The sequence below is a fragment of the Leptopilina boulardi genome, unplaced genomic scaffold (assembly GCF_019393585.1).
Source record: "Leptopilina boulardi isolate dan_hultmark-lab unplaced genomic scaffold, ZJU_Lbou_2.1 LbouV2_163, whole genome shotgun sequence".
NCBI classification, from domain to species: domain Eukaryota; kingdom Metazoa; phylum Arthropoda; class Insecta; order Hymenoptera; family Figitidae; genus Leptopilina; species Leptopilina boulardi.
In genome coordinates this window covers 200,741-226,292 of record NW_026137711.1, presented here as the reverse complement: position 1 = coordinate 226,292, position 25,552 = coordinate 200,741, and the positions used below count along the sequence as shown (strand labels likewise).

Sequence of the window (25,552 nt, the reverse complement as noted above, 5' to 3'; positions counted from 1 at the left end):
GCTTTTGAATGTTCCAAAGGAATCTTCCTAGAATATTCCACGAGAATTTGGTGGGAAGAAGTTTTAGGAATAGCCCTGGAATATTTTTAAGTTTTCTTCTAGGAAAATTTGTACAAAATATTTTTTTAAATTATTTTTTGGGAACTTAAATACATAATATAAAAATAATTTTTGCTATAAATAAGTTATTATTATTTAAAATCCAATTTTAGTTTAAATTTCAAATAAATGTAATAAATTTATTAATTTTAAAATCAGTAATTATCTAAAAGGTGTTTATTAAAACAAAAATTATACTTCATTGAAAGTAATCCACGTTTCTCCTTTAAACTTTTAAAAATATTATTTTTTTAATACACATGGAAGAAAAAAATTAAAAACACACATTTATATTAGATTTAATAATATAGTGCAGAGAAAACAATAAGTGTTTTTATAAGTAAGTATAATTTTATTAATTTTTAAACTATTCATAACAATTTGAACATTTCAAATAATATAACTATTAATATTATTATAATATATTAATATATATATATATATTATTCAAAAATTTTAACTCAGTTTAACTCTTAAATTTTTACTCTTTTAACTCTGATAAGTTTTAATTTCTATTCTCGGAATCGGTGTCCAGATTATCTTCCAGTTCAGCATCATTACCACCTTCTTCCTCCCCTAATTCAAGTTGCATGGCGGATTCCATTTCTTTTTGTTTTTTTAGTTTATCCCTAAAGTATACAATATTTATATTAGCTATGAACACATATAAAACGTTAAAAAAGAGTATCAATCTTCTCGAGTCAAGTTGTGAAATGAAATAATGTTGTAACTTATTACAGCACAAACGTTACTTTTAAGATAAATTATTAAAAATTTTGTCGTATGTTTTATTCTTTAATTCGGGAAGATTTATACCTAACGACATCTATGATAATTATACCAGGCTATAAATTCATCAAATTACTATAAAAACAAAAAATGTATTATTCTTAAATATTGCAAGTTATAAAAATATTTTTAAATGTAATCATATAATTACAAATATTGAAATATTTTAAGCACGCATATTTTAAGCTAACTATAGTACGTACTGTCGACGGTTTTCTCGTTTCGTACAAGAAATAAGCCAATCTGCAATAGATGCATCCAACTCAGCTATTGTTACTGTTGTAAACCTTTTCTTTATACAATCTGTAAAATAATGTTGAACATAAATTTAACGTTAAATATCTTACGATAAAATTAATTTAAATATGCTGAAATTTTAGCTGAATCCTCCATATGTGTATTAATACAATAAAAAAATAATTAAATGATTTTTTAAAAGATGTAGTTATTCTAAGAAATGAAAGAAAAATTTGTCTGTGTAGTCTAGAAAGTCAGGGTTAAGAAAAAATAAAATTTGCAATTGCTTCCACTTAAAAATGTATTTTATGTAAAAAAATAATGTTTTAAGTATTAAACGAAAACAATATATATTAGTTATAGCCTTTAGAGAAAAAATATTATTACTTACGTTTTAAAACTTTATATAAAGTAAGTCTTTGGAATCCGTCTTTTTCTTTAGCCATTCCTTTAAAAGAATATCCCTTTCCTGCAGAATATGTAAGCAGAAAATCCATAATGCTGCATACTGTCAACTGAAGGGTCCTAAGTTTACCCAGATTCATGACCTCACGCACCTAATCAAAAGAAATGTTTTTTAGGGAATACGATAGAAAATTAAAAATTTTGATTAAATTTTTTTAATATTACATATAAAAGACTTGTAATAGATAAGAGCATTGGCAATCAATTTTAAGTAAATCTTTTAAATTAAAAATTTTTGAAATTAAAAATTTTTGAAACTAAAATGTTTAAATGATATAAAAATTATAATTTTTACTTTTCATAAAGTTTTGGTCAAGGTTTTATAAAAAATAGGTACCAATTGCAATAAAAAACTTTGATCAGTCAGTTTTTGCTCAATTTTTTGAACCTCTTCTTTTGTTTTGGCCGGAAACATTTCGGATATATTTCCTTTACCACGGATTTCTAATACCATTTCTTGAATTGGAAAATTGTTAGAAGCTCTGTTGCATGACGACTCCAGCATTAACCCCATTGCATTTGTCTTTTTCAGCATTAATTTCTCGTACGGACTCACTGTTGAACATTACATGTTACTAAATTATACACCATAATTTAAAAATATTTTTTTACTCGACTTACTAAACTTATATTTATTATTATTATTATTATTATGATTATTATTATTTATGAATTATGAAATTTGATTATATTTATTTTTCAAAAAAAAAAAATTTTGTCATAAACTTACAACCCGCTAGAACTTCCGGTGGATCGACAAAAATTTTTGATGAACTTCCACGTTTGTTGGATATTTTATTCCCAGATGTAGTAGTAATATTAGTAGTTTGTGTTTTGCTTGTCAGGGCTGTTTACGTGAAAAAAGTAAAAATTTTATTTTAAAATTTCTATTGCATCTATTTAGTTTGAAAGTATTATTTTATTATTTACAGAGATAATCTATTTTTAAAAATATTAAAATCATTAAAGTAAAAATGTATTAAATTCATGAAAAGAATTTAATTAAAATAAAGAAAAAACAGTGAAATTAATTTTTTCAAGAAAAATGTGTAGTTTCCATTGCATAAGTAATTATATTCCCTAAGACCATCCGGATATTTAGGATATTCTACAGACGTCCTATGGATATCCGTTGCTGTTAGGGTTATTTTTTTCAAAATAAAGGAAAACTAATCATTATACTGTAGAAATTCAAGTTAAAAAAAGGTTTCGAAATTAACCTTTTTTTTGCAATGGTATACGTTCCTCGATCTCTTCCATTTCCCCATCATTATCGGATTCTGAAACCATGTCCTCATATATTCTATTTCCAAATCCAGATGTCGGAGTAGATGATTGTTTACTAGTCGAGGCTGTGTACATGAAAAAAGTAGTTCTTATATTGTAATATTTTTCTATTACATCTGTTTAGTGCAAAAATATAAATTTATTATTTCCAATGAAAAATGTTTTATAACATTAGATTTGAAAAAAATGAAATAAAGAAATTAAATGAAACAAAGACAAAAAGGTTTCACTTTTTCCAGAAAAGGGATGCTTTTCTTAAATCAAATAATATTATCCAATTTATAAAAAAAATGACAAAATGTAAAATTAAAAAATTATGTAAATTAACCTGTTGGTTTGAAAGGTGGACTTTGTTTCTCGAACTCTACTATTTCTTGAACCCTATCGAAATCTGCAATTTGTTCTGATTCTTCAGTCGAATTTGATTCTTGCAGATTTGTCGAAGCTATTGAAGTGCAGGGCGTAAATGAAATTTTCCTCACAGATTTCAATTGCTCAGAACTTTTTTCTTTTTCTTTAACTGCTCTTTTTTCTAAGTTTCGAGCATGCCTAGATTTTTTCAATCGCTCCATATTAACATTATCGTCAGTGTCTAATTCAGACAATTCTAATAATAGTGCGAATGCTTTTTTTGCTTTCTCGTAAGTGTCTAAAATTATAAATTCTTTATGAATTCAAAAATTAGGATTTTTAAAATTGTCGAAAAATAAGAGTAAACTTACTTGCTGATTGTAAAACTTTATCAATTTTCCAGGGTTCGCCATTTTTATCTCCCCAAGCTTTGGTAGGTATTTCGTCACTATTAATGATTTTTAAAAATTCTTTTTCGGAGCGAGAGAGGGGAAAGTAACTAGCAATGATTTCCATTTTCTTGTTAAAAATTGCCCAATCTGTTTTAATTATTTCCATCCCGTCATTGAACTCAACAACATAGAAATCGGGTAAATGATCTGTTGAATTACTGCAAACAGAAGTTGTTTACGTTAAATCATGACTTTCATTTTTCAATTAATTTAAAAAATTTTAATTATGCAAATCATATTGTATTGTATGTATTTGTATATATGTACTGAAATTTAACATTTAATTACGTCAAAATTTTAAGTGGATAACAAAAATTTGAGTGTATGGTTGTTCTAAATAAAATCTTTCAAACAATATTATTTTTCAATAAAACATTTAATATTAATAATTATTAATTTTAATAAAGCAATAATCTTTAACTTTTTTATCTTACTTTTCCATGATGTTGGATTTATTAACTTCGAAAAACTTTCACAAGAGAGAAGAAAATGACGGTTTTCTATCAAATTGACAGAAAGAAAATGACTTCTCTCCAAGTATTCTTTTGTTTTTTCAAATGTTTAATTTCTTTCAGTTGGAGAAAAAAGTCAAAATAAATTACATTTCTTTACATATTAAAAGATACTACGATGTTTATAAAAATGATAGCAATAATTAAAAAGACAAAGGTTTTTAACTTTTAGTTAGTCACGTTGCTTTATCTAAGAAACGAAAACTTATTATTTTGATGTTTATTGTATGAAAATCTTCGAAGTTATACAAATTTTGCAAAATGTAGAGGTATGATAAATTTCAAAATTAAAGACTTATTTCAAATTAAAATAAACTCAAATTTAACTTTAAAAAAATAAAGTTGAGTGTTTGGTTAAAAAGTTAAAAAGTATTTACACAATGTTTATAAAACTATGACACATTTAATTATGTTTGGTTATTTATCCACAAATAGATACAAATGCACGATTCCATTTTTTCAACCTAAAATTAGTGTGTCATTTTAAAATAGTAAAGCAACATAGATATTTACAAATTTTCCGATCAAATTCTTTTTGCTTATCGGTTATAGTAAAATAATTACTTTCTAACAAAACGTAAAACAGTAGTAACTTTTAAATTTAAAAAAAACTTTTTTACACTTTATTTATTTATTTAAAAAATATCGATTAGTGCCGTTTGAGTAAATTTTTTATTTGACAACAATTAAAAATAACTACTGAAAAATTAAAATATTTTTACCTCAAAATTTTACAAATGTTAACAAAAAATATTATGAATAATTACATTTTATAATAACTTAATTTTTTTGCAGCAACTTAACTGTGACTTGCTTTGTTGTTGAGTTTTCAACTTAATATAGGATTACTTAAAAAATTATAGCAGTTTATTTTCCCTCCGAAATAGAATTATTAAAATTTATTAATTTTGATGAAAAACCATGTATTACTTAAAGGAATAAAAATGTCGAAATGTTGTAAAAATTTTACAAACAAACAAGTAAGTTTACATTTACTTTTTATAAAAGTTTATTCATTTGAAAAGATTTCCGGGAAATTGTTCCGTGAAGTTTCCATCAGAATTCTACTGGAATTTTCGAGGAAAGTTATTATTTATTTTATAAAATTAATAAAAATTAATAAAATTTTAATACTAATAACAAAAATAATATTATAGTAATAAATTCGAAGATTCTTAATGTAGGACTCGAGAAATTATCTGAACTAATAAGAAAACTCCAATAATACAAAAATCCACTTCCTCAGAGAAACTATATAATAGTCAAAATAACCTACAGATCGATTAGACATAAATTTGAATTCCGAACCTTAATTTCTACAAAAAAATTAATTAAATTGTTTTAATTTTAAAATTGATTTTCTCTAGTGGTAAATATTTATAAGTTTTAGATAAACAAAAAATAAAAAATTTCAGGACTCTACGAATCAGGATTAAAGACAATGTCATTACAATAAGAATTTTCTGGACCAGACAATAATGATATTATCAAAAATTTATCGCCATCAATTCCAAAGACGTTAGATAACTCGTGTTCTGGTAAGGAAAAAAGTAAGTTTAAAATTGATTAAGATTTAGGTACAATTTCAAGTTTTCTGATTCCAAGATTAAATTTTTCTGAGGTTGGCCAATTATAAAGGCCCGAGTGATAATGATTGAGAATGAGATAACACCATTAGGCGAATGTTTTGAAAAGCGATTGTAAAACTTCGGCTAACATTAGAAAAAGATTTTCCCATTTCCTAAGCAAAGGAGTGCTTATAAACTTTTTCAAGAGTAAGAGCCTGGATGTCAAACTTAGACAACTATTAGAAATTTTCCCCATTTTAAAACCACTTGGCAAATCCAAAAATTAAAAAAAATTTTTTTTGTGAAAATTATTTTTTTAACACTTGTGGTATTAACTTAGCAAAGAAGTGAACGTTTCTTCCTAGGCAAAGCCAAGCGTTAAAAAATTTATTTATACGAATTAAATAATTTCTGAAATACTTAATTTAGACTGGAAAAAGACATGAATGTTTTTTCCAAGTAAGTGAATGAAGAAATGGAAAATTTTTTATAATTATTTTAACATTTCAACAACCAGGTTTTTACCTTGGAAAAGTTTTATAACCAGCCTTTGCCAGGTGCTTTCTCAGCGTCAAACATTTTTAAGCGAAACGCGGTATCGCAAGAATATTGACTCGGTGGCGTAAATAATACTGATTTTGAGATATTCCTGTAATTTCCTAATTGAGGAACTTAATCGTAAAATCGACTATTTACACTCACCAAAGTCTCTTGCCTGAATCAGACTCTAGGCGACATACATGAGACTAAGTGTCGGTTTTCCGATCCAGCTCTTCAAGTTTCTAAATCTAATTTTTATTGATTTGATTGTAATTTTCTTTTTAGGAAATAAATCACAAATCTCTTTTAAAACAATGGTCAAGATAAAGAAAAAATCCACGTTATGCGGCTATTCAAAAAAACAGTTTCGTCGTATTTTACAAAAGCGGATAGATCAAGATGTAAGATCTATTTTTGATAGACATCAAGAAGAACCCCATAAGGTTAAAAATGTCGTTGACTTTTCTCCCTCTAATAATGAGACTTCAAAAATTGAACTGACTGATGATCATGTGCCAATGATAAATACAGCTGGAGAAATGATTGAGATTGCAGAGAATATTTCGGAAGGAATGTCTGTGGATAAGGCTGCCACTGCTGCTTTCGAGTATGAGGACAAGAGCGAATGTTCAGACACTGAAGCACAATTTTTGATTTCTAACGAAAGTAGCAACGAGTCAGTAAGCGATGATCAAGAAGAGAACACGAGCTATTTATTTTCAGACGTAGAATATCAATCGTCTGAAGATAATGTGGAATACGACGTTAGCGAAAATTTTCGTGAAATTTTTCCTGAAGAACCTGAATTAGATACTAAAAGCTCTAAAAGAACTTTCAAAAGTGCATTACATTTTTGGGCGATTAAATTTCGTATTACCTTAGTTGCATTAACAGCATTGCTTTTAATTCTAAAATGTTTCACGAATTTAAAATTACCACTAGATGCCAGAACTTTGATGGGTACACCAAGACAAACTTCTGTCAATGAACTAGATGGTGGTCAGTACTATCATTTTGGACTGAAAAGGGCGGTTAAAGGAATCCTTAGAGAATTTAAACGTAGATCTAAAAAAATAGATCGTATCAAATTACTTGTAAATATTGACGGATTACCAATATTCAAATCTACAGGCAAAGGATTTTGGCTCATTTTATGTTCCGACATAAATGGAAAACAAGTTTTTCCCATTGGTGCTTTTTTTGGACCTAGCAAACCTACAAACGCGAATGAATTTCTTAAACTTTTCGTGGAAGAAGCAATAGAACTCAGTAAAAATGGCTTACCGGACAGTAACGTGAAATTCAGTTTTGAAGGGTTAATTTGTGATGCCCCGGCAAAGTCTTTTGTATTGTTTTTAAAGGGTCACACTGGGTACGATAGTTGCTCTAAATGTAAAATTAAAGGAAAGTATGTTCTAAATAAAAATAAACGAAAAAATGGTAAACAATCCGGAAGAGTATGTTTTCCAGGAGTAGGGCCATTTTATTTAAAAAATGACGTAAATTTTGCTCGAAACGTTTATAACGATTTTGATAAAAAATCTATTTTAAATGACATTCCAAATTTTGGTGGTATAACATCTGTACCTTTGGATTATATGCATCTTCTTCTTTTAGGGGTTGTTAAGAGGCTTATTAGTCTGTGGTTAAAGGGTCCCCCAAAAGTAAGATTACGTGCATTTCAAATTAATAAAATTAGTAAGAAGCTGCTAACTTTACGTAAAAGTATACCGAAAGAATTCGCTAGAAAACCGAGAACATTGTTAGAATACAAATATTGGAAAGCTACGGAATTTCGTACGTTCTTGTTATATGCAGGTCCTGTAGTATTAAAAAATATTCTTAGGAAAAATATGTATGATAATTTTATATTATTACATTCAGCAGCTACCATTTTAGTTAGTAACACTCATCTTAAGGTTAAGCGTAATATTGACTGTGGCCATGAAATGCTTCAACATTTTGTTAAAGGTTTCACAAAAATCTATGGAAAGCAATACATATCGCATAATGTTCACAATTTACTTCATGTGGCTTCAGATGTAAAAAAATATGGCTGTTTTGACCGATATAGTGCGTTTCGTTTTGAAAGTTATATGATGACTATTAAAAAAATGATAAGAAAAGGGGATAAGCCATTAGAGCAAATAGCTCGAAGATATGCTGAAATGGAAGCAGCTGAGATGAGCGATGATTCACCAATTCTTCCAGAAACAATTTTCAAGATTTCACACAATCGAGGTCCCTTATCAAACAATTGTTCAGACGTAAAACATCAATATAAAATATTGAAAACGGACTCATTCATTATAGACTGCAATTATAGCAAAGACTCTTACGTACTCTTAAAAGATGATTCTTTTGTGTCAGTTGAAAACATTGTGCAATTAAATAACAACGAAACTCGTTTAATTGGAAAAAAATTTTTGCCTGAAGAATGTTTGTACGATGAACCAGATTCAAGACAATTCAATATTCACATCATGCAATATTCTGACTCCAACTACTATTCGTTTCCTTTGGATGATGTAGCTGCTAAAGTGTGGTCAATACCCTGCGAAAAAGGCCGAATTCTAATTCCTCTAGCACACTCTTTTTATTAGTTTTAGCTGTGTAGTTGTCGAGTAAATCCACACATTTATAAAAAATTTAAGTACGATATAATGTATGTCAATCTTCAATTAAGTGATTTTGATGATGCAGCATCTGAGACATATTAAGATTTTTAGTTTCATTACTACTCAAGTATTACTATTATTACCTTGAATTTAAAAACAATTTTAGTATCGACAGATCTGAATTAAAGAAAGATGTTTAGTTCTTTCATTATTCCATTTTAGTTACTGCAGATTTTCAAAGAAATTCAATAAACGACGCTGTTGTCTTTACACCTAAAATAAAAAAAGAATATTAGTTTTGTTATTGTTGAACCATTATTTACATTATGAGAGACTGTCAATGTGTTATATTATTTTCTCTTATATTTCCGTTCTGCTGGTTATTATGTGAACCATGTCATTGTAATATACGAAATTGTATTAAATTATCCATTTATATATTTTACGAAATACTTACCTTAAACTGGATAAATTCTAATTATCTCTACGAAGTGAATGATCCTTAGGAAGCTTATATACTATAATCATCGCAGAACTTTTGTCACAAAACAATTTTATTTATGTTTCCACTAAAAAGATTTTATAATAAATTTAAAGATGAATTGAAAAAAATGTATTTATTCTTGTCCTTGGGTTAATACTTAAGTTGAAATAAGAATTTCTTAAATAATAAAAATATCAGCCCTATTTATTCTGCTTTCTGATTTTATAATTTAATGACATTAAAAATGATAGTTCGAGTGACAAATTCAGTCGATATGAAATAACATTGATCGATTAATTAACATTTAGTTTTTTAGCTAATTAAAATTGAACTTGAAATATAACTTTAAAAATTATTTCATACACTTTACGACGGTTTCCAAGGAACAATCAAATTGAAAATTCCTTAGGTATTTTCAGTGCATGTTCCTATTAAACCTTCCTGCAAGATAACTTCAAAATATTCCAGGGCTATTCCTAAAACTTCTTCCCACCAAATTCTCGTGGAATATTCCAGGAAGATTCCTTTGGAACATTCAAAAGCAGGTGGACATTAACTATATTCCCGGGATCTTCCAAGTATCTTCCAGTGGAATATGCCGAATATTCCAACGGAATATTCTTGGAAGATTCCAGGAATATGTTGTGTTATCTGGGTTTATAATAATAATTTTTTATTTTTTTACGTACAGGATATTCGCAATAATTTTGACTTAATAAATTAGCAAGATGTCAAGTGATAAAAAGAAACCGTCTGGTTTTGAATTTAGAAAACGAAAAGCGGAGAAAATTCAGCAATTAGAACATGATAAAAAGTTTATGGATGTTAAAAAATATATAATTCAAAAAGGAAAAGACGTAATCTCTGAAGACTGTATAAAAGTTCCTTCTGAATCAAGTATTTCCGAAAGTGTTTCCATAGAATTAGTGAATGACATACATGAAATTGAAAATAAAGAAATAGATTTAAATTGTGTACAAGATACGAAAAACGAGGATATTATTGACAATTCACAAGAGATTTTACAGTTGTCTGATTGTGGAAATTGGCCTACCATTCGAAATAATAGTCTTATCGATGAGTTGATTAAAGGAGGTCCAAATCAAATTAAAATTGACAATTACCCTCAAAATGGAGAAGGTCGACATTTTTCAAACTCATATTATACTAGAAAACTTTCAAATGGCGAAGTACTTTGCAGACGATGGTTAGTGTACTCTCTTTCGCGAGATTGCGTATTTTGCTTTTGCTGTCGACTTTTTGACAACAAATCTATTTCAAAATTCGTTGGTGATGGATTCAATAAATTGAAAAATTTATCAGAATATCTTTCAATTCATGAGAACAGTCTTTCTCATAAAAAAGCTTACCGAATGTGGATAGAAACAGAGATGAGGCTAAAAACAGGAGAAACTATCGATAAAGAGGAATTAAAAATTATTAAAAAAGAGAGTTTGCGATGGCAAAGTGTTTTGTTTCGGCTGTTGAATATTGTTTTATATTTAGGTGTAAATAATATGGCTTTCCGAGGTAATTCAGATAAACTTTTTACGCCTAATAATGGTAAATTTCTGGGATTAGTGCAAACGATTGCAAAGTTTGATCCTGTCATGGAAAATCATTTGAATCTTGCTGTGGATGGCAAAATTGTTGATCATTATTGTGGGCCAAAGATACAAAATGAATTAATAGATTTAATTGCTGAAAATGTAAATGTTGTAATTAAAAATAATGCTCTGTCAGCCAAATATTATTCAATCATTGCTGATTGTACGCCAGACGTTTCGCGAAAAGAACAACTTTCCCTTACTATTAGATTTGTAGATGTAACTGTCGATACGGTAGAAATAAAAGAACATTTTGTGGGATTTATTAATGTCAATGATACGACTGGTGCAGGTCTTACTGAATCAATACTTCAAATGTTGAAGACATTCGGACTTGAACTCGAAAACTGCAGAGGTCAAGCATATGATAACGGATCTAATATAAAAGGAAAAATTGTTGGCGTGCAAAGAAGAATATTAGATGAAAATCCGTTGGCTGATTTTGTATCTTGTGGATCCCATAATTTAAACCTCGTAATTTCTGATGCTGCAGAATCTTCAGTCAAGTCAGTAACTCTTTTCGGTGTACTTCAGAGATTGTTCACATTATTCTCTGCTTCAGTCAATCGGTGGAAAATTTTGACTGATCACGTTGAACTATACACGTTAAAAAAACTATCTGACACACGTTGGGAAGCTAAAATCAGTAGTGTGAAAGCAGTTCGATACCAAATCGGTGTAATTCATGACGCTTTAGTGGCTTTATCTGAAATTCCAGGTGGCGATAGTCATACAGCACATGAAGCTATTACTTTAGCCGAACAATTAAAAGACTTTAGCTTTCTTGTCTCACTGATTGTGTGGTATGATATTCTTTTCCAAATAAACATAGTCAGTAAATCGCTTCAAGCAAAGGACATGGACATCACCGAATGCGTAGAAATGTTAAAGAACTGCTGCAACTTTTTAGAAGACTATAGAAAAGAAGGTTTTAAAAAGGCCATTGTTACAGCAAGAATTTTCAAAAATTTGGGGTTTTTTGTATAATGTTGATAATCTGCCAGATCGAGACGAACTTTTAGAAATGTGTAACAGTCTTCAAATTAAATTAACAATAAATTCAAAATCAGATATTGAAGGTAGACAACTTTGTGATGAATTGTTGAGTGTCAAAGGATTTCTTGTCGATAAATCTAAAGTCAAAATTACTCCACTAATCGTATTAAACTTCATAAAAAAACATGATTTGCAAGATTTGTATCCAAATATATGGATAGCCATGCCTATTTTATTAACAATACCGGTAACTGTAGCAAGTGGTGAACGCAGTTTCTCGAAATTAATGTTAATTAAAACGTACCTAAGATCGACAATGTCACAGAATAAACTTTCAAATTTAGCAACTTTATCTATTGAACACGATATCGCCGAAAATGTAGATACCTCTGTTCTAATTCAAACTTTCGCTGAGAAAAAGGCTCGAAAAGTTGATTTTAGGAATTAAACTGAGTTAAATATTTTTATAAATTTTCCATTTCTGTTTAAACATTCGTCGTAATGTAAATTTTTACATAAAAATTAATTTGTACTGTGAGGTTATATTTAATCTTTGAATCTTACTTAATATTATCCATATGCTTTTTTTAATACAATTCTTACAAAAATACATAAGTGCTTTTATTAATTTCTCATTTTGAAATACAATAGGAAATTAATCATTGACAAAAGCTTCTAAATCCCATAAGAAGTAGCAAATGATTCGTTAAAATTTATACTGAAAATAATAGTCAAATCATTATCAAATATATACACTAATGGCTAAATTTTGGACTATTAATAACAACTAATATTGGTTCACTTTTCTAAATTTCCTTTCCATACGAGGGGCGCCTGGAAAAATTTGCCCAAGGGCGCAAGGAAGGCTAGGGCCGGCACTGACTGCTTTGAAAAAAGTTCAGTAACAGATTTTGTTAAAATTAATAGATTTTTCCCTAACTTTTTAATAACCTTATTTCTGCTTTCTTTGGATAAAAATATGGTTACTGACATATTTAACAATAAATTAATTTCTAATGGTAGTAACAAATGGTAATAAAAACCATTCAAGTTTTTTTAGATTAAAAAATTTTTTAATTCACAAAAAAATTTAATTTTTGTAGAAATTTACAGAAATTTTCCTGACTTTGAATGAAATTTTCTGAAATTCCCTGACCGTTAAACACCCTGCCAATATACAATGACCATAGTTATTGAAAAAGCAATGCAAAGAACACATTCTACGCAAACGCGACTTAACCTCGCTTTTTCAGTGACTTTGGACACTTTGATTTTCTCTGTAAAAATGAATTTTGCCGTCATAGCCGTAAAATGACGCCATATTAGACTACGGTCACACTATCTCATGCATGCAGAAACATTTGTCCGGTCACACTTCAACAAAATTTGTGAATGTTTAGTTACGTTCTAGTTACAACTACTACTTCTAGTAACAACTAGTTACAATTCCCGCTTGAATTCTTATGGGGGGCGTTACTTCGATGAACCAGCAATTTCTGCTTTGACTTGCTTAATCAAACAGCTAACAATTATAACTTCTGATCTGTGAGAACCAGCACTTTCTGGTTCTGGGTAGCGATTATGTATTTTGATTTACCTTTGACGTCAAAGTCATTTTCATTTTGACTTCGTAGTCAAATGTCATTTTACATAGTTTTACGTAAAATGATTGTTTTGATTTGTCAAATTGTAATAACCACAATTTTGAAGTATAATTACTTTTTTCCCTTTATTAAAAATTTAAGAATAAAAACTTTATTTAGGAATTAAATGATGAAAAAGTGAAGTAAGTAATTTTAAAAAGATCAAGACAGCATTAAAAGGATTTTTAAAAAAACGTTTATAACTTTAACAAACTAAGTAAAAGTAAGAGGTTAAAAAAACTTTAATTTATGAAATATAATTAAAACATTAATATTATTTTATTTATTTATTCATTCACATATGTTAAGAGGAGAAATTGAAAGAATTATTTAAATATTACTATTTATATATAATTAATTACAGTTTAAATAAAATTAATCGTTAATTTTTAATTACACAAATATAAATAACAGTCTCGTTACTAAATTTATGTTTAGGAATTAATTTCTATTACATTATGCAAAAAAATTGAGTATTTTTAATAATAATTTATGTTGAGCATTTTCTATTTTAAATTACATCAATAAATTATGTACAAAATGTCAATTTGCTCAAAACAGTAGGAGACTAATTTAAATGAAAATTATTTTAGGAAAAAAATATTTCATCGGTCAAATGTAAGTAATTTTTTATGTTTTGAATTATCTTTTAAACGACATAATTTCTTCTTTAGTTATTAATATTTTAGTTTATTTTATTCTGACTACATTTATAAAAATGAAAGTAAGGCATTATTCAAAACAATTATAACATATCCCTGGTTTCAACATTAAAAAATACTTACCGTTGACAGATGAAATAATTTTTTATTAAATAATTTTAACCTAATTATTAATCTTTTAAAAATTCTTTAATTATACCGCTTTTTTATCTGTTTAAAATTACTTACTTTACTTTTTTATAATTTAATTCCTAAATAAATTGTGGATATTACAATTTTACAAATCAAAACAATCATTTTAAGTAAAACTACGAAAAATAACATTTGACTACGAAGTGAAAATGAAAATGACTTTGACGTCAAATTGAAAATGACTTTGTTATACGTCGGTCGGCGAGAGAAAAATTATATTTTAAAGAAAAACTCATTTCAAATGATTTTTCCGTACTCGCCAACCGACACGATAGAGAACGACTTTCGCAACTTTGACATAAACTAGTTGCGTCTTCGTCGCTCTTATGGGCCCTATAGGCTGCCGGCAAGATTGGGTTTTTCCCGGCTGGCGCCCAGCACTACAGCCAGACGAAGTCCCGTTAGCCTAGCGCGTACGGCCTATTGGCTTCTCTCTCACTCCAATGCCTTCTTCGCACCTCTCACTCACACACATAGGGACTATTTGTGTCTTTCTCACTCCAATGTCTTCTTCGGGCCTCTCGCTCGCACGCATACGTACTATTTGCTTCTCTCTCACTCCAACGTTCTCTTCGGGCCTCTCGCTCGCTCACACTGGACCAGCGTTTGTTTTCCCGGCAAAACAAAGGCTGCCTTGGGGGTTTAAATGGAACTTGTTTATGTCGTTTGCGTCTAATCTGTTTAGAATTAAGTTAAGAGTATTAAATTTAATATTTAAGGAATATGTTAAGCTATTTTTATAATTATTACTATTATTAATATTACTATTATTATTATTATTATTAATATTATTATTATAATTATTAATACTATTATTATTAGAATTATTATTGTAATACACTCGCTGACACTTACGCTGGAATCTGTACCACCTTCTCGGTACCACTGTACCACTTTTACAGGCGCCATTACGATTCCGTATAGATACACACACTGATACTTGAATCTGTCCGAGTCCGTGGTGAAGGCTGGCTTGCGCTAGCGCGATCACGATTCGAATAGAGGAAAGCGTTACACAATAATTATACGGATTCGTATACGTAGGCCGCGTTTACGGGCGCCGTTACGATTCTGTATAAACGCACACATTAAACCATAGGGAGGGGTACTGCTCTCTTACTCCCAACTTTCACCTCCCCATTCCAAGCACCTCGGCTCCCCAACACGCACTTACAAAAGTGGGAACATACACGCCCTGACACTGGAATCTGTCCGAATCCATGGTGAAGGCTAGTTTGCGCTGGCGCGATCACGATTCGAATAGGGAAAGAGTCACACATAATTATACGGATTTGTATACGTAGGCTCGCTTTTACGGGCGCCGTTACGATTCCGTATAAACTCACATACCCACGCTTTCACACATAGATCCGTAATCGTAGACTCGCTTTGCGAGTACCGATACGATCTCCCTCAACAGAACCTGCATTCGCACTCCCCTTGCCTCTTGACAACACCCCCCTCCCCTGTCAACGCCATGGCTAATTCAGTATTTTCTCCGATTAGATGGCCATACCAGCAAAGAAGCATCGCCAAAGCGACCGCCAGAGGTTGTGGTGTCAGGCTCGAGGGTGGAGGATCCAGGAGTATAAAAAGCTGCAAAAGCTCCTACGACGGGCGGAAAGGCAGGTTATCCGGCCCCCGATCGCAACAGCAGAGAGGGGCACGTCCGTGAATCCGGCCACCACACCCCCGACATTACAAGGGGATATTAGTCCCGGCACCGGACCGCTACTGAAAGGAAATTCCTCCCCTCCTCCAAGACAAACCTACGCCGAATTCGAGGGGTATTTTACCGCCCCCCAAGCGCCGTCTTGGGGGCCTGTTCCAGAGACTCTTGCTGTCCAGCTGGAGCGAGAAGCGTTACAGGAGGAGTTGGATCGTGAGCCATACATCGCCCCTTTTACGTGGGTGATAACCACACCTGAGAAGGCGGCCCCCGCAGCTAGCTCTGATTGGCGCACCCCGCGCAGAATTTATCTGCCCCCGAGTGTGAGCTCAGGAAGGTGTGACCCGCGGATTGATCCAGCCAAACAGGGGAACGCCAGGATCACGGAGATAGAGTTCCTATCTACGAACTCCTTTCCGACGAAATTGGGACGGCTCAAGCAAGGGCCTTCTTTCATCCCCCGGCTGGAGGCAGTACCGCCCCCAGTCTCCCCGTTCCGGAGTTTGGAGATTCACCTCACCCTGAGTGACAGTGACGACGACATCCTGGACATAACCCCAGGGTCACCAATCACCGGCACCCCTCCTCGAGCTTTAACCTCCCCTCTTCCAAGGCCAAGAGGTGAGAGTCCAGCTGCCCCTCAATTGAGCTCAACGGGGGTGTTCAACTGTACGCCTCCGATCGAAATCTCGGAGAACAAGGAGAACGAGGGACCTCGCTCTCTGCTTGACATACCGTTCAGGCAGAGTACCACCCTTCGGGAACTGAACCAGGTAGGGGACAGGGCCATCCGCCCCTCAGTCACCCGGAAATTTGGACGACGATCCGGACCAAAGGAGAACACGGCGACCCGGCGACAAGGGCATGCGCCCCCAAAATCTCAGCGCCGACGAAACCCATTCGTTTTATTTTAAATAATAAAAAAAATTAATTTATAAATATTTTGTAAACGGGGGGGTATTTGGGCGAATAAAGAGTGCTTATTTTGGTAATTCTTGTATGTCACTTCTCTACCCTAGAATCTCCCCAACATCCTCCTCCTCAAGACTAGAGCATCATCACAATCTCCCCACACAATTTGTCTCATTTTCCATCGATTACCCTTTTTATTTTTACAGAATGAATCTGTATTAATTTGTAATCTTTACGAATTCCCTCCCCCCCTAAATCACTCGTTACACTACCACGGACTTGTCCGCGGCCCCTCACGACAAGCGAGACTCTCCCCCCCCCATCACGTCTGTAAACACGGGCGTTACAACAATTGGCGGCCCACAACGTGGGGCTTGGAAGAAATTTTCTTTCGATTTTAACTGTAGTTATTAAACCCACACCCCCAAGAAATCATGCTCGACTCACCGGCAAATTCACCCGCACGTCGTCGCGGCAGACCTCGACGTACGGAACAACCTGTTTCCGAATTTCAGAATCCAAATTCGGTGGCGTCCAATAATATTTCATCAACGGAACAGCTCCCCCCATACGAGACCATCACCATAAACGTAAGGAGCCGATCGGTTCCCGGCAGAGCTGAGGAATCAGCCTCCGCCCCCAATACAAACATGAGAATATCTCGTCGAGATCTCCATGAAGCGGGACCCAGTCGAGCATCCCCACTACAAGCACGGGTGCAAGAACAGCCACCCCATGCCGCCCCCGCAACTACATCTGAAAATAGGAACAATGCAGTTCCCATGACGCCCCCTTCACAACCGTCATACCCCTTTCAGATTTGCGGAATCTACTGAGAGCTTTTCGGACACCGGAAATAGCGAAACCGACCTTCTTCGGTAATGACCATGAGGAACCGAAAGTTTTTCTTGCCGACTGCGAGGCCTACTTCAGGGAGATCGACAGTAACCCTACTTCCTGGGCGAGAACCGCTATAAGCTTTCTCGCCGATACAGCAGCCAAATGGGCAGATCTCTATAAAAATCTGCTCCTCCCGTGGTCGAAGTTCACCACATTATTGACCCAACGCTTTGCTAGCGTCAATCATTTAAATAAGCTACGGGTTAAACTTTATTCTGAAAAACAAAATGATAAGGAGGCTGTAGGGGTATTCTTGCAAAGGAAGTACCTTTTATCCTTACGACTCGCTCCAGATTCCAATGAGGCAGAGATCATTGGGAATTTATTAGAATCACTTAAACCCTCTATAAAGAAGGTGTTACGCTCTGCAAGCCGCGACACCTTCGAGGAACTCCTTGAACGAGCGGTGCAAGCGGAGGCAGAAGAGCAGCAAGCAAAGCCGCCCCAGAAATCGAAAAATACACCGGCCAATGCGCCGGCTAACTCGTCCACTTCAACAACCAATCCAGCTTCATCATCCGGCCCCCAAGCCCGACAACCGCCAGCATGTCATTATAGCCCCGAACGGCATTATCATCGGGACTGTCCGGTACTAAAAGCACGACGCAACGACCAAAATTCGGGAAACTGGCGAGAAAGGGCGGATGGTACCAATTCACCAACCGCCCCCAACCAATCTGCCGCCCCCCAACATTAACCGCTATCTACTCTGAAGCTAGCACACTCCCTCGTGTCCGTATGCTCCTAGGGGACCGAGAAGTAACAGCTGAGATCGACACCCTAGCTTCAGACAACTTCGTTCGCAGCTCTATTCTGCCCGAACGAGAAATAGCGTCACTAAAAAGAGGCCCCGCGCATGCCCTTCTTGCAGCAGTTCATCAAACAATTTCATTAATTGGAAAGATCGAACTTTGTCCTATGTTACAAGGCACAACTTACCCTGGCACATTCCAAGCGAGTCCTGAACTCCGCGCGGAAATGATATTAGGACGGCCATGGTTAAAACAGCATCACGTAAACCACGACCATGGCGCCGACTGTGTCTTCCTTGGCAAAGAAGGGAGAAAGCGAATACACCTTGGGCCGATCGTTCAACCGTACGAAGGACCGCTCGAAATCCCTGTCCCAGAAATGGAGCACAACTTTCCCCCAGGATACGAACAGGCGTTCCAGGAACTTATTCAAACTCACGCCTCAATCTTTTATAATGGCGGGCGTCTGAAGCAAAACTTGGCAAAAGTGGAACATGAGATCCGTCTTACAGACCCCACACCGTTCCGAGAACCGCCCCGTCGTTACTCCGAAGAAAAACGCAAATTCATTTTCGATCAGTTACGTGAAATGCTCCGAGACGACGTTATTGAACCAACTACAGAGGAATTCAGTTCAGAAATCGTTGTCGCTGGGAAGAAAGGAGGCGAGTATCGTTTCTGTACGGATTACCGCAGATTAAATAAACAGACTGAAGACGCCCCTCAGTGTCTACCACGGATCCACGAGACGCTAAAGGATATAGGAAAAGCCAGGATATTTTCGACACTGGATTTTAAAAGCGGATACTGGCAAATCTGCATGGCGAAAAATTCCCGAAAATACACCGCTTTTTCCGTCCCCGGTGGAGGTCAGTATCAATACAAAGTAATGCCATTTGGCCTCAAAAACGCTCCAGGCACTTTCCAGAACCTCATGCGAGAAGTCCTGGCCGAAATGTGGTATGTGTTTGCCATGGCTTACTTGGACGACATAATCATTTACTCCTCTACGTGGGAAGAACACTTACATCACTTGTCCCTTGTTCTCGAACGATTGGCCATCTACGGCCTGACCGTAGCCCCAAAGAAATGCAAATTTGGCCAAACAACCCTACCCTATCTAGGGCATCTCGTCAGCTCAGACGGTAACGCTGCCCAGCAGGGCCACCTTGAGGCCATTCAAGCCTTCCCTACCCCAAAAACACGTAAACAATTACGGTCATTCATAGGCACCTGTAATTGGATAAAGGAATTTGTTCCAAGGGCCTCAGAGATTTTGGCCCCACTCACCAATTTACTGTCGCCAAAACGGCCATACAAATGGACCCCATCTTTAGAGAAGGCTTTTGAAGAAATAAAGATGGCCTTTTCGAAACCCCTCAAACTGAGCCGTCCGGACCCCGAACTTCCGTTCATCCTACAGACCGATGCCAGCGCTAAAGGCATGGGAGCTGTACTCATGTAGCAAACTCCGGATGGACAGATTCGAATAATCGCATTTGCCAGTGCTAAATTCTCTCCCACTGAAGCAAAATACCACTGCAATGAGCAGGAGTGTCTCGCCATAATTTGGGCCATTAAAAAGTTTCGCCCGTATCTCGAAGACCAGGCATTCACCCTTCGAACTGATAGCAAAACCCTAACCTGGTTAGAAACTCAAAAAGATTCACGAGCAAAACTCACTCGCTGGTATATGCTTCTCAGCGAATTATCTTTTTCAATATAGCATGTCCCAGGGAAAGATAATGAACTACCAGACCTTCTCTCCAGAAATCCAGGAATAGAAGAAACTTCGTCCGGGGAACCCGAAGTAGAAAGAATGTTCCCACCCACTCGCGAAGTTAGGGACACGGAATTTTCACCCTCCGTCCCAGTGTTAAGTGCCCTCTATACCACGCCACTATCAGAGGAAATAGCTTATGAGCAACAGTCCGACCCCATTATTTGTCGTGACGTTGACCGTTGGCAACACCTACTAAACCATCCACCAGGAACACCGGAAGAGCAGGAATTCTTGAGAAATAATCGGCTAGACGAACGAGGGTTTTGGCGCAGAAATAAGTAGGACGAGCAATGGCGACTGTGGGTCCCCAGCACCTTACAACCCCGAGTTTTATGGGAGTACCACGATGCGCCGCTCTCCGGACACCCTGGCTCAGACGAAACTATAAGGGACATTCAAACCCGCTATTTTTGGCCGGGTATGAGCAGAGATATACGTCGATACGTGGCAGGCTGTCACCTCTGCATTTGTTGCAAACCGGTCAGATGCCAGGTACCTCCCAACCAAAAACCACGCTCTCCTAGACAACCCTGGGAAACCATAGCCGTCGACTTAATGGGACCTTACCCACGAACGACAAACGGAAACCGTTTTATCCTGGTCGTAACAGACCTTTTTACACGTTGGGTAAAAGCTTTCGCTCTACGAGCAGCAGACGCACCCCGTTTAACCCATGTCCAAGAATCGCAAATCTTTTCGCGATACGGATATCCGAAACAACTACTCAGTGATAATGGGACACAGTTTACCGGCCACATCTGGGCTGAGGTCAGCCAGCGATGGGACTGCCAATTATGGACGACCCCGGTCTACCATCCTACGGCAAACCCCACTGAGCGCCGGAATCAGGAAATTAAAAAGGGACTAAAGTTGAGGCTTCATCAGAATAATCAACAATCTTGGGACCGAAACATATCAGAAATTCTTTTTGGACTCAGACGTCGTCAAAATGCCGCAACCAAATCTTCTCCCAGTCGGCTATTATTCGGAAGGACCATCTTTCGTCTCGGTGAATGGCGACTTCAAGAGAATGACGAGACGACAGAACTACGGGACAGAAGAGAAGCAGCATCCGCGCATCAGGCCCAATATCAGGCCAGGTACGCTGCACCAGATACTAATCCTCTCTTTGCTCCAGGAGATTGGGTATATGCCCCACAACACAAACTCTCCAACAAAATCGCAGGCTACAACGCCGCCCTTGATGGGGCCAGATCAGGCCCGTACCAGATCATCGAGCGACATTCTGGGGAGGTTTAAACTATCCTCAAGGACAATACTACCCAAAAGGTGCACGGCGACGTTCTCGTCCCGCTCCACCTCGCATACCTCTCGTGGCTGGTGAAGAACCAACACGAAACTTCATGGTTACGGAAAAACCAGAACCAACTCTTCTGGTTGATGAAGAACCAACACAAAACTTCGTGGTTACGGAAAAACCACAATTAACTCTCGTGGCTGGTGGAAAACCACCACAAACCTTCGCAACTAACGACAAGGTACAACCTAACCTTGCAACTCACTCATACCTCACGGATTCGGAAGTAGGTTCAGATGCCGATGAAAAATCGTATCCTACAGCAGCTCACACCACCGTCAACTCAATACATAAAGATGTGCCGGATGAGTACATCCAGCCATCGGATAGGTCCGGCAGGCCCTATCTACTACGCGATCGTAATCGTGTAAATTATAGGGACAACCGTCCTTATGCGCCTCAGCAGAGACGCCGTAGATAGATAAAAAACGCAAGACATGAATAAAAGGAAAGTAGCAAAGGTCTATCCGGGAGGGGGTGGAGTTGTTATACGTCGGTCGGCGAGAGAAAAATTATATTTTAAAGAAAAACTCATTTCAAATGATTTTTCCGTACTCGCCAACCAACACGATAGAGAACGACCTTCGCAACTTTGACATAAACTAGTTGCGTCTTCGTCGCTCTTATGGGCCCTATAGGCTGCCGGCAAGATTTTGTACATGAGATCTATGGGAAAAGGCGCCGTCTACCCCTTCCACAAGGGGTAAAATGGCGCCCTTCTGCCTATATAAAGGACGGTCCCTTGTACATAGATCTCAATCGATTTTCCGGTCTTGAAGTGAAAATAAGCAAGTGTAAAAACAAGTGGTGTCTCTTACTCATCCTACCAGCCGCATCACGGTAAGCAACACCCCCACTATACCTCACTTTCCCCGGCACGTGCACTTGCCGGCCGGCTATACACAGGAACGTGACGTCACAGTCACGCTCCCCGCTACGCTACACACACCAGTCCGCCTGCATGCTTCCTTCTCCCCAATTCCAAGCACCTCAGCTCTCCAACCGCACTTGCAAAAGGGGGACTATACACTCGCTGACACTTACGCTGGAATCTGTACGCATCTGTGGTAAAGGCCGGTTTAACGCTGGCGCGATCACTATTCGAATAGAGGAAAGCGTCACACAATAATTATACGGATTCGTATACGTAGGCCGCGTTTACGGGCGCCGTTACGATTCTGTATAAACGCACACATTAAACCATAGGGAGGGGTACTGCTCTCTTACTCCCAACTTTCACCTCTCCATTCCAAGCACCTCGGCTCCCCAACACGCACTTACAAAAGTGGGAACATACACGCACTGACACTGGAATCTGTCCGAATCCATGGTGAAGGCTAGTTTGCGCTGGCGCGATCACGATTCGAATAGGGAAAGAGTCACACATAATTATACGGATTTGTATACGTAGGCTCGCTTTTACGGGCGCCGTTACGATTCCGTATAAACACACATACCCACGCTTTCACACATAGATCCGTAATCGTAGACTCGCTTTGCGAGTACCGATACGATCTCCCTCAACAGAACCTACATTCGCACACACCTTGCCTCTTGACAACACCCCCCCCTGTCAACGCCATGGCTAATTCAGTATTTTCTCCGATTAGATGGCCATACTAGCAAAGAAGCATCGCCAAAGCGCCCGCCAGAGGTTGAGGAGTCAGGCTCGAGGGTGGAGGATCCAGGAGTATAAGAAGCTGCAAAAGCTCCTACGACGGGCGGAAAGGCAGGTTATCCGGCCCCCGATCGCAACAGCAGAGAGGGGCACCTCCGTGAATCCGGCCACCACACTCCCGACATTACAAAAGGGTATTAGTCCCGGCACTGGACCGCTACTGAAAAGAAATTCCTCCCCTCCTTCAAGACCAACCTACGCCGAATTCGAGGGGTATTTTACCGCCCCCCAAGCGCCGTATAGGGGACCTGTTCCAGAGACTCTTGCTGTCCAGCTGGAGCGAGAAGCGTTACAGGAGGAGTTGGATCGTGAGCCATACATCGCCCCTTTTCCGTGGGTGATAACCACACCTGAGAAGGCGGCCCCCGCAGCTAGCTCTGATTGGCGCACCCCACGCAGAATTTATCTGCCCCCGAGTATGAGCTCAGGAAGGTGTGACCCGCGGATTGATCCAGCCAAACAGGGGAACGCCAGGATCACGGAGATAGAGTTCCTACCTACGAACTCCTTTCCGACGAAATTGGGACGGCTCAAGCAAGGGCCTTCTTTCATCCCCCGGCTGGAGGCAGTACCGCCCACAGTCTCCCCGTTCTGGAGTTTGGAGATTGACCTCACCCTGAGTGACAGTGACGACGACATCCTGGACATAACCCCAGGGTCACGAATCACCGGCACCCCTCCTCGAGCTTTAACCTCCCCTCTTCCAAGGCCAAGAGGTGAGAGTCCAGCTGCCCCTCAATTGAGCTCAACGGGGGTTTTCAACTGTCCGCCTCCGATCGAAATCTCGGAGAACAAGGAGAACGAGGGACCTCGCTCTCTGCTTGACATACCGTTCAGGCAGAGTACCACCCTTCCGAAACTGAACCAGGTAGGGAACAAGGCCATCCGCCCCTTAGTCACCCGGAAATTTGGACGACGATCCGGACCAAAGGAGAACACGGCGACCCGGCGACAAGGGCATGCGCCCCCAAAATCTCAGCGCCGACGAAACCCATTCGTTTTATTTTAAATAATAAAAAAAATTAATTTATAAATATTTTGTAAACGGGGGGGTATTTGGGCGAATAAAGAGTGCTTATTTTGGTAATTCTTGTTTGTCACTTCTCTACCCTAGAATCTCCCCAACATCCTCCTCCTCAAGACTAGAGCATCATCACAATCTCCCCACACAATTTGTCTCATTTTCCATCGATTACCCTTTTTATTTTTACAGAATGAATCTGTATTAATTTGTAATCTTTACGAATTCCCTCCCCCCCTAAATCACTCGTTACACTACCACGGACTTGTCCGCGGCCCCTCACGACAAGCGAGACTTTCCCCCTCCCATCACGTCTGTAAACACGGGCGTTACAACAACTTTGACGTGAATATTAAATCAAAATACATAATCGCTACCCTGGTATAATGCAGCCTATTGCTGGTCAATGTATATTTATGTCAGTGTATATTTACACTACCGTCCGAAATTGTGCGAACTCTGCTTTTTCAACAACTATAAAACTGTTCAAATCTTAAAAAATATTAAAACTAAAATTTTTTCCTCTTTATTTTATTAAAGCTAATAAAATTCTGAAAGAAATGACACCTTGACAAACAGAATATGTTAATTTTTCAATTAGATATCTAAGAAAAACCCAATTTTCAATGTTTTTACTATTTTTTTTATTTCTCTGGCAAAAATTAATATTTTTAAACGTTCTTAGGCTCATTGAAATCTTATTTTGTTATGCAATTCAAATTACATAAAACAATTCACGTACACATTCTTCCCTAGCGTATGCAAACCGTGAAAGTTGGCTCATAAAATGTCAAAAATTTAAATTTAATTCTACAATAAAATATAATGTTTAAAAATCAAGTAAATATATCATTCTAAACTTCTCTGATTTATGTAAGTAAATTTAAGATTTATACATTTTACTGATCATTTTTTGTCATATAAATATTAATCACAATTTTTTGACATTTTATGAGCCAACTTTCACGGTTTGCATACGCTAGCGAAGAATGTGTACATGAATTGTTTTATATAATT

At 36.5% G+C, this 25,552-nt stretch overlaps 1 protein-coding gene and 1 pseudogene across 1 annotated transcript; both read left to right on the top strand.

The window, feature by feature from the left end:
- Positions 1-10,130: 10,130 nt before the first annotated feature.
- Positions 10,131-10,825, top strand: LOC127277016 (zinc finger MYM-type protein 5-like). The gene is made up of 2 exons (XM_051297804.1): positions 10,131-10,609; positions 10,768-10,825. The coding sequence occupies exons 1-2, from the start codon at positions 10,131-10,133 to the stop codon at positions 10,823-10,825; spliced, it is 537 nt and encodes a 178-aa protein (XP_051153761.1).
- A 94-nt stretch (positions 10,826-10,919) lies between these two features.
- On the top strand, positions 10,920-12,453 carry LOC127277015 (uncharacterized; annotated as a pseudogene).
- Positions 12,454-25,552: the final 13,099 nt, after the last annotated feature.